The 11,052-nt window shown below is 38.1% G+C and overlaps 1 protein-coding gene across 1 annotated transcript; it reads left to right on the top strand.

Annotated features, from left to right (window-relative positions):
- The first annotated feature begins 6,101 nt into the window (after window positions 1-6,101).
- On the top strand, window positions 6,102-7,885 carry LOC100655401 (olfactory receptor 52J3-like). The gene has a single exon (XM_003421441.3). The coding sequence runs from the start codon at window positions 6,102-6,104 to the stop codon at window positions 7,044-7,046; it is 945 nt and encodes a 314-aa protein (XP_003421489.1). The 3' UTR covers window positions 7,047-7,885.
- The last annotated feature ends 3,167 nt before the right edge of the window (window positions 7,886-11,052 follow it).

Raw genomic sequence — 11,052 nt, 5'->3', positions numbered from 1 at the left:
CTAGCATTCTGTGGACAGGACATCAAGCTCCAATGGTGAAATTAATCAAGCTAGCTCACTCAAGCAACCCATTTGGGCATATCAAAACCAAACAAAGCAAGAGGCTATGATATAGTAAGCAAATGTAAAATAAACTAATACAATAATTTATAGATGGCTTGGAGACAACAGTCAATATCAAGTCACATAAAGAAACAGACCATGATCACCTCAACAAGCTCTCAAAACAAAGAATCAAGGGATCTTCTAGATAATAGTGCCTTCCTGGAATTACCAGAGGCAGAATACAAAAGATTAGTAAACAGAACCCTTCAAGACATCAGGAGGGAAATCCGGCAATGTGCAGAACAAGCCAAAGGACACACAGATAAAGCGGTGGAGGAAATTAAAAAGGTTATTCAGGAACATAATGAAAAATTTAATAAGCTGGAAAAATCCAAAGACAGACAGCAATCAGAAATTGGGAAGATTAACAATAAAATTACAGAATTAGACAACTCGATAGAAAGTCAGAGGAGCAGAATTGAGCAAGTGGGAGGCAGAATTTGCGAACTTGAAGATAAAGCACTTGGCACTAATATATTTGAAGAAAAATCAGATAAAAGAATTTAAAAAACGAAGAAACCTTAAGAATTATGTGGGACTCTATCAAGAGATACAACCTACAAGCGATTGGAGTACCAGAACAGGGAGGAACAACAGAAAATACAGAAAGAATTGTTGAAGATTTGTTGGCATAAAACTTCCCTGATACCAGGAAAGATGAGAAGATATCTTTCCAAGATTCTCATCAAACTCCACATAAAGTAGATTTTAAAAGAAAGTCACCAAGACATATTATAATCAAACTTGCCCAAACCAAAGATAAACAGAAAACTTTAAAAGCAGCCAGGGATAAATGAAAAGGCACCTACAAAGGAGGGTCAATAAGAATAAGCTCAGACGACTCAGCAGAAACCATGCAGGCAAGAAGGCAACAGGATGAATTATATAAAGCATTGACGGAAAAAAATTGCCAGCCAAGAATCTTATATCCAGCAAAACTGTCTCTCAGATATGAAGGTGAAATCAGGACACTTCCAGATAAACAGAAGTTTAAGGAATTCTTAAAAACCAAATCAAAGTTGCAAAAAATCCTAAAGGGAGTTCTTTGGCTAGAAAATCAATATATCAGGTATCAACCCAAGACTAGGACACTGGTCAGAGCAATCAGATGTCAACCCAGTCAGGGAAATCAGAAATATAAATCAAGATATAAAAACACTTGAAAAAGGGAAACAGCAATGTTATTATGCAAAAGAAGAGAACATTATAACAATAAAGAGGGACTAAGAAATGTAGTTACAGATATTTCAGGTGGAGAAGACAAGGCAATACAAAGAAATAAAAGTTAGGTTTAAATTTAGAAAAATTAGGGTAAATATTAAGGTAACCACAAAGGAGACAAACTATTCTACACATCAAAATAAAATACAAGAAAAAAAATAGAAACTCATCAGAAACAAAATCAACAACAATGAATATAAGGAAAAGACAATATATAATGATACACTACTCGGCACAAAAAATTAAGTGGGAAAAAGAAACTGTCAACAATGCTCAAAAAAAGACATCAAAATGGCAACACTAAATTCATACCTATCCATAATTACACTGAATGTAAATGGACTAAATGCACCAATAAAGAGAGGAGAATGGCAGAATGGATTAGAAAATATGATTCATCTACATGGTGCCTACAAAAGACATACCTTACACTTAGAGACACAAACAAACTAAAACTCAAAGGGTGGAAAAAAAATTAACAAGCAAACAATAATCAAAAAAGAGCAGGAGTGGCATTATTAATTTCTGACAAAATAGACTTTAAAGGTAAATCCATCATAAAGGAATATATACACACGCATGTTTGTTGCAGCACTGCTTACAATAGCAAAAATGTGGAAGCAACCAAGGTGCCCATTAATGGAAGAAGGGATAAATTATGGTATATTCACACAATGGAATATTACACATTGATAAAGAACAGTGATGAATCTGTGGAACATTTCATAACATGGAGGAATCTGGAAGGCATTATGCTGGGTGAAATAAGTCAGTTGCAAAGGGACAAATATTGTATAAAACCACTATTATAAGAACTGGAGAAATAGTTTAAACAGAGGAGAAAATATTCTTTGATAGTTATGAGAGGGAGGAGGGAAAGGAGTATTTAATAATTAGATAGTAGATAAGAACTACTTTCAGTGAAGGGAAAGATAACACACAATACAGGAGAGGTCAGCACAACTGGATTAAACCAAAAGCAAAGAAGTTTTCTGAATAAACTGAATGCTTCGAAAGCCAGCATAGCAGGGGTGGGGGCTTGAGAACCATGGCTTCAGGGAACATCTAAGTCAATTAGCATAATAAAATCTATTAAGAAAACTTTCAGCATCCCACTTTGAGAATGGCGTCTGGGATCTTAAACGCTAGCAAGCGACCTTCTAAGATGCATCAATTGGTCTCAACCCACCTGGAGCAAAAGAGAATGAAGAACACCAAGGTCACAAGGTAATTATGAGCCCAAGAGACAGAAAGGGCCACATAAACCAGAGACTACATCAGCCTGAGATCAGAAGAACTAGATGGTGCCCAGCTACAACCGATGATTGCCCTGATAGCGAACACAACAGACAACCCCTGAGGGAGCAGGGGAGCAGTGGGATGCAGACCCCAAATTCTTGTAAAAAGGCCAGGCTGAATGGTCTGCCTGAAACTAGAAGGACCCCAGTGGTCATGGACCCCAGACCTTCTGTTAGCCCAAGACAGGAACCATTCCCAAGGCCAGCTCTTCAGACAGGGATTGGACTGGACAATAGGATAGAAAAAGATGCTAGTGAAGAATGAGCTTCTTGGGTCTACTAGACAATTGAGACTATGTTGGCTTCTCCTATCTGGAAGGAAGATGAGAAGGCAGAGGGGGTCATAAGCTGACAGAATGGACAGAGAAAGAGAGTGGAGGGAAGGGGTGTGCGGTCTCATTAGGGGGAGAGCAATTAGGACTTTACAGCAAGATGTATATAAATTTCTGTATGAGAGACTGATTTGATTTGTAAACTTTCACTTAAAGCACAATAAAAATTAAAAAAAGGTATGAGAGGTATTTTTCCTTTTAATAAAGGCAGTTAGCAAACACAACTGACTACCCCACTTACTAGATAAATTTAAGATGAACTATGTGTGAAAAACGGTACTATTTTGTCCTTTTATTGGATTGATGGGGATACCTGTGTCCTGGAACAAACATGAAATGGACTTTATCAGGGACAAATGCCTTTAAGGATCAGTATTTCAAACTTCTTGTGTTTATTTACAATTTTAAACTAATGCGACCCTTCATTTCCATCATAAAAATGAAATGCAAGGTAAACTAAGAAGCCAAATAAGTAACAATAAATATAACATTAAGAAAGTCTGGGAAGGCTAGGAGTTTGAAAAATTGGGATATCATTCACAGAAACACAGTGTTTGTGTGTCAAACAACATGGTGGTATAGAAAATACCAGTAGTATGCTAAAGTAGATGGTGACCAATTTGGAGATAGGGTGTATTGTCGAAGTTATAGAATAAAAGCAATTTCAAACCTTCTAAGGCCTTACAATATATAGAGAGAAGGAAATAATTCAAGATAGCTCCTTCAGGAAAAACAAAGATTTAATAACTCAGAAAATCTTTTCTAGTCAAACATGGTAAAAAATGTAATAACGTAGCACTCTCTAGTCAATTCCAACTCATGACTACACCATGTATTACAGAGTAGAACTGCTCCATAGGGTTTTCTAGGTTGTAAGATTTACAGAAGCAGATAATCAAGCCTTTCTCCTGACCTGTCCATGGGTGGGTTCCAACAGCTAATCTCTAGGTTAGTAGTCAAACGCCAACTGTTTGTACCACCCAGGGACCTAAATATATTTAATACTTTCTACCAACTCCAGTGAAAATAGTTGTTGTCTCAAGATGTTCTGTAATAGTTTATGAGGAATTATCCTTGATCTGTAAGAAATAATGTTTTGATAAATTAGCATTTTGTGCTCTGGGGATGTCTGGTGAAGAGGAAATATTGCCATCAGAAATATCTTGGCCTTATTGTAGAAAATATTTATGTCTAATAGAGCCACGATTTGAAAGCGCACTCACTTGAATGTACTGAATACTTCTTTGCATACATATCTGTGAATTTCAGTGGTAATGTCTCGCTCTGCCTTCTTGTGTGTTTCTCTTAAGTCTGCTTTTCTTCCTTCTATGAAAGACAATTTCAGAATTTTCTAGGAGGTTGAGGTTCTAATCCCAAGGCCCAAGGCCAGACATGGATTATGACTTGGGTTCATTTTCAGTGCTGTCCCTTAGGAGCCCAGTAGTTTCAAACCCAATTCTCTGGGGCAGGCATAATCGGACTCTCTAGTTCCCATCCTTGCTGGAGATAGGTTTTATATTGACCAAGCAATCTAAGTGAGTCCTAACCATAATTTCTTTGTTTAGAGGTAAGGGGAAAGGTTTGAACTGACATTATTTGGTAAATATTGTGCATTCCCCATGACTCTGCAGAAGTAAAACAGACTACTGACCAACAGTGATATCTTTGATGGGAATTTCTTGGGATTCAAGTCATTCAGTAATCATTGGATGGAAAACTTTCATGTTGTTTTTCATATTTAGTAATTCCCATTATCTCTTACAACTGCAAGATAATAAAGATAAGGGTCTTCCATGGGAGTGAAAAGTTGAAGTTAGGAGAGGACATTAGCTGAGAGGAGCCACTCAAAACAGACACCACGGGAGGAAGCAGGGAACTAAGAGCCCTGGAGGAGTGTCTTAGGCATCCTCTTCATACTGTCAGAGGACTTTGATAAGCAAGCTTCTCTGGACTCTTAATGATCTTTAAGTAGATGTATTTATCACTATTTGTGTCTTATGCTTTCCCCAATTATTCTGAATTCAATCAGGGGTATAATTTTTTTTTTTTTTTTGTCATTCCATCCTACTTTCCCTTCTTCTTACTTTCCATTCAATCTTCCGTGCTTCATCCCTCTTTTTTCTGTATTCATCCCATTTTTTTTTCCTCCAATTTTCTTGTCTTTCCTCATTTTGTCTGATTTTCTTTGAAAATGAACTATCAAAGGATAGGGCCAAGGGCCACTGGATATCATTCAAGGTAAGTTTACAGATCTTATTATTTCATCCTGACCTGGGAGAGCTAGACCCGTAATCAGTTTACTTTCTTCAAAACCCTTTATTTTAACTTTTTCTATCTATGTTGCGTGGTCTCCTTGAACACAGGAAATGGGGAAAACCTCAAGTTCTCTTTGTTCTCTTAGGTTAACCGTGATCTGAGTAACAAAGGAAAGCATGCTCTTCTAATATGAAATGTTTTTTTTTTTCCTCTGAGCTTATCCTCTGCTTGCCCAATCTGCTTGTTCCTGTGTTACTTTAAAGTTTGTGTGAAAAGATTTCTCTCTCTGATTAATGAATTAATGAGAAATGCCTATTGGTTTTGGAAGCAAATTTTCAAATCCGAGTTCCTGTAAAAATTACTATCAAATGAAACATACTTAAGGCATCTTGCATGCAATGTATCATTCATTATGTGTATAAGGTTTTTATATTTTGTATTTCTTTAAGACAGTGTGGCTGCATTTAGACAAGTAGCTGCAAGTATCTGTTTTTGCATTTTTTTTTTTTATGTTTGTCCTCAACTTCATAATTTGGGAAGTCTTAATATTTTACATTAATCGAGTTTTCAGTTTTTGTTCATGAAAAAAATTATTGTAACAATGGGTATACAGAATTTCAGAGCAAGATATATACAATCTCTTGGCATTGGTTATGCTATTAATCTACATAAAAGATGTGACCCTTGGATTCTAATTGTATCCAGGGTCAGAAATCTTTCTTTTATTTTTTTCATAGACCTATACAGATAAGGAGCAATATCGTTGCCTTCTCTTGCACGCTACCTAGAAATAATTGTTTAAAATTATTCCTATGTATGTTTTGTTCTTTTAATTTTATTTATTCATTTTTAGGAAGGAACTGTATCTTCTCTTATAGCCAAATTCAGAATGACTCATCAAAACACGACGATGTTCCATCCATCCAAGTTTTTTCTTTTAGGCATCCCAGGACTTGAGACTGCCCATGTCTGGGTTTCTTTGCCCTTCTGTTTTGTTTACATTATGGCTCTTATTGGCAATGCCACCATTCTGATAGTCATATGGACTGAGAAAACACTCCGAGATCCAATGTTCTTCTTCCTGGCTATATTGTCAGCCATAGACGTGGCTCTCTCCACATCCTCAGTGCCCCGAATGTTGGGTATCTTCTGGTTTGATGCTCATGAGATTGGCTTTGGAGCTTGTGTGGCCCAGATGGTTCTGATACATACCTTCTCAGGAATGGAGTCTGCAGTCCTACTGGCTATGGCCTTTGACCGCTATGTGGCCATCTGTGCACCACTCCACTATACAACCATCCTGACAATATGGGTGCTAGCAGGACTTGGACTGGGTATCACATTGCGTGCAGCTGTGCTCACACTACCCTTTAGCTATCTAATCCACCGTTTGCCCTTTTGTAAGGCCCGCATTATTGCCCACACCTATTGTGAGCACATGGGAATTGCCAAGTTGGCTTGTGCAGATATACAAATCAATGCCATTTATGGGCTCTTTGTTGCTTCCTTCCTTGTCTTTGATCTCATACTGGTTGGAATCTCCTATGGCTATATCATCCAGGCTGTATTCCGCCTCAAATCTCAAGATGCCCGTTTCAAAACACTGAGTACTTGTGGGTCTCATGCTGCAGTCATGTTTGTTTTTTATACACCCGCCATCTTCTCCTTCCTCACTCACAGGTTTGGCCAAAAAATACCCCCTTATATCCACATCCTTGTTGCCAACATCTATGTGGTTATCCCACCTGCACTCAACCCTGTTATTTATGGGATAAGGACCAAGCAAATCAGAGAGTACGTGATCCGAGTATTTACTAGCAAGTACACTCCTTGATCTTTACGGATGAGATTCTGTATGTGATGACAGTATTTACTCCACCTCCATAGCAATACTTTGACAAGGAGTTGACAGTTTATTTGACCATATGAGAAAATACTGAGAGGGACTTCCAAATGAAGTGATCAAATAATTCAAGCCCATGAAAACTCTTGCCAATTAAAGTCTTTTGGTAAGTTTTCTTTTGGTTTACTGAGTGGTTGTAGCCTCTGACTGTGGTAGTCCATTATTCTTGAGGAAGAAAAATGCAGGAGATTTGCAGATGAGCTCCTATAATTAACGTCTTGGAATTTCTCTGATTAGACATGGTTCACGCACAACAGAATTCTGTATGAAATTCCTGTTGATAGGTCTATCACAATTCTCACTTTTCAACACTAATATTCTTTTCAAAGTTCATTTTCTTTTTTTCCCTCCCAAATCTCAAGAAATCTGTACTATCACATTTCCTCTGTTTTACCACATGAAGATAATCATGGAAAAAATACCTAAATTTTTTAATGAAAAACAACACCTCCCACCATCCGCCCAAAACAATAAGTTGATGATTTAAGAAGTAAATGCAAGTATGCTTCTAGGGAAATCTAGAATTAAGGAGAAGATGGGAGAGTAAAATATTTTAACTTAAAGAAAAGAAAACTGATGTTATAATAGAGTGGCCCTTTGACAAATGACAGATAAAAAGCCAGTGAGTAAATTATTTCCCCTTTCCTCCCCAAAAAGCATTAATCCTGAGACACAAGTGTCTAAAAAATGATAACATTAGATAAAGCATGTAGTCTAATTTTTCAGCACCCATCTCTATAATATATTCTTATCAAAGGTGTCCTGCTTTATGTGTCCCTCAGTCCTGCTCTTTGGGGCCAAAGTTTCTAATAAGGTAATAGCATATACTATCTTCCCTTTGGACTCTACTTCTTTTGAAAAAGGCTATTATGGTAGGAAGGAACACATTGAAGCCTCAAAGCTGATCCATCCTCCAAACAAGATTTAAAATCATAAACAATTACACATCACAGGAGAATTTAAACATCTAACCCACCATTAAAAAAAAAAAAAAAAAACCATTATGACGTGATAAATCACAAAATTTTAAATAATTATGTTACCTAGAGGAAGAACAAAGAAATAAGTTTGTAGGGACTCAGATAGTACCTAGAACTCCTTAAATATATTTTGATTCGTAGATTTCAATGTGAAATCATGTTCCTATTTTACTTGAGCTTAGAAAAAAAAATTGGAAAAACAATTCCATCAAATCAAAATTGAAAAAAACGAGAAATGGAAAAACAAACAAAACGTTGTCTATAAATTTGGTGATATATCTTTATACTTTTTTAATACCCAACAATATCTCTTTTATTGCTGATGTCACAGGGATTTGGCTTAAAGCATAACACCAGAAAGGTGTTTATCTGTGTTTTATTGACTATCCATAGGCATTAGATTGCATGGATCATGACAAAGTTTGGACATACTTTGAGAGGAATGGGTATTTCACAGCACTTAATTGTGCTCATGAGAAATCTGTACATAGATCGAGGCAGTTGTTCAAGCTGAACAAGGAATTACTTTGTTGTTTAAAGTCAAGAAATGTGTGCTTTAGGGTTGTATTCTTTCGCCTTACTTATTCAATCTGTAAGCTGAGTAAATAATTAGACTAGCTAGACTATATGAAGAAGAATGTGGCATCAAGATTGGAGGAAGGCTTATTAACAACCTGAAAAATGCAGATGACACAACCTTGCTTGCTGAAAGTGAAGATGTTTTAAAGTACTTACTGATGAAAATCAGAGACTACAGCCTTCACTACGGATTGCAGCTCAACATAAAGAAAACAAAAATCCTGACAACTGGACCAGTAAGCAACATCACGATAAAGAGGAAAAGATTGCAGTTGTCAAGGTTTTAACTTTACTTGGACAACAATCAACACCCATGGGATCAGTGGTCTGGAAATCAAATAACATATTGCATTAGGAAAATCTGTTGCAAAAGACCTCTTTAAAGTGTTGAAAATCAAAGATATCATCTTGAGGAGTAAGGTGCACCTGACCTAAGCCATGATATTTTCAATGGCCTCATGTGAATGCAAAGCCTGGACAATGATTGAGGAAGACTGAAGATGAATTGAAGCCTTTAAATTATGGCATTGGGGAAGAATATTGAATGAGCCATGTGCCAGAGAACAACAAAAAAAAATTGTCTTAGAAGAAGTACAGAGGGCAGGGCCAAACTGATGGAGTAATCAGATGCTTCTGGTGAGCCATGTTAAACAAAGACCCGAAAAAAACAAGTGAAGCAATTATCTATATGACAAGTTAGGAACCCTGAACATCAAAGGCAAAATTAGAAAATTGGACTGAGTCCCAGAGGTAGGGAAGAGATGGTTCAGAAGGGGCAAGGAGCTGCTGGACCTGGATCAGCAGGAACTGGAGCCCCTCAGGCAAGATCTCCTGGCATGACTGTGGCAGAGCTGTTGGCATTCAAGACACGAGTTCCTCAGGGAGAAACAGCAAGCCACACGGTGTACTCATGCCTCTGGAATCAGATAACTGCACTCTCAGAAAAAGCTAAGTACTTGTGCCTAATTTATTGGGCCCCAGTCCCTAAGACAGCTTCAGTGGTGGTCTGATTCCCTGGGCCTGAGATGGGTCGTGCTGTGCTTCCTGAGCCATTCTCCTGGCCTTGGAGAAGGAATAAATTAACAATTGGGGGAAAAGATAATCTACTGGCTCCTCTAAAGTAGGACTCAAGGCAGAAGCAGCTTCTCTCTGGGCACAAATAGTCCATCGACAATGAATGCCTTTCACCCCTGCATGGACCTATGTGAGCCCATTTCAGGAGCTTCGGTCCTTTTTGACAGGCTGCAACACTGTATGTGGCTGAGATGGAACATTAACTATTTCACCTGTGTGGTAAAGAGGTGGGTTTTTGACATTTGACACCACTTTGCCTGTTAAACAGGGTCATCACCTACCCACATGAGGGGCCTAAGGACTGGTGTCTCCACCCACACCACCTAGACACTAGCGACAGGGATCCAAGGATAGGTGATGCCTCCCAGTCCTTACAACCAAAAGCATTGGGTGCCCATGGTCTGGCTGCAGAGTTCACCCACCTATGCACTCTAGGGAACAGGGACTCATTTTCTTCACAGAAACTCGGGCTGATTGTCAACACCTTGACTTCCTGAAAGCATGACCCCCTGTTGCAACCATATACCTGAGCCTACAGAAATCACCCCTGCCCCTCTAAGACTGTAGGACAGAGCTTGCACCACACACTTGGTGATTGAATAACTGGACACCTGAGCTGAATCCATTCAAGAAAAGTGAAGAGACTCCAAGGCTCATATACCTTGCAATGGGTCTAGAGATCTGGTGACAGGAGGTTAGAGCTTCAAAGGCACAAATGATCAAGCTAGCTATCTCAGGCAACCTATTGGGACATATCAAAACTAAACGAAGCAAGAAGGTAGGATACAGTAAGTAAACATAAAATAACAATGCAAAAACTTATAGATGGCTCAGAGACAAGAGTCAATATCAAATTACATAAAGGAGCAGGCCACAAGATCTTAAACAAGCTCTCAAAACAAAGAATCAAGGAATCTTCCAGACTAAGATGTATTCCTGGAATTACCAGAAGCAGAATACAAAAGAATAATTTACTGAACTTTTCAAGAGATCAGGAGGGAGATCAGGCAAAACACAGAACAAGCCAAGAACACACAGAAAAAGCAGTGGAGGAAATTAAGAAGGTTCTTCAAGAGCATAATGAAAAATTTGATAGGCTGTAAGAATCCATAGAAAGACAGCAATCAGAAATTTAGAAGTTTAACAGTAAAATTTCAGAATTAGACAACTCAATAGAAAGTCACAGGAGAGGCAGAGCCAAGACAGCAGAATAGACAGACAAGCTAGGAGCCCTGAGCAACAAAGGCAAGCTTAGAAAACAAAGTGAGGGGTAGGGGGAGGAAGAGATGGTTCAGAAGCAGAGA

Source organism: Loxodonta africana, chromosome 7 (genome assembly GCF_030014295.1).
Source record: "Loxodonta africana isolate mLoxAfr1 chromosome 7, mLoxAfr1.hap2, whole genome shotgun sequence".
Classification (NCBI taxonomy): Eukaryota; Metazoa; Chordata; class Mammalia; order Proboscidea; family Elephantidae; genus Loxodonta; species Loxodonta africana.
This window is presented reverse-complemented; position numbering and strand designations above follow the sequence as displayed.

Coding starts and splice junctions, on each gene's coding strand:
- LOC100655401 (XM_003421441.3), top strand. CDS start 6,102: ATGACTCATCAAAACACGACGATGTTCCATCCATCCAAGTTTTTTCTT.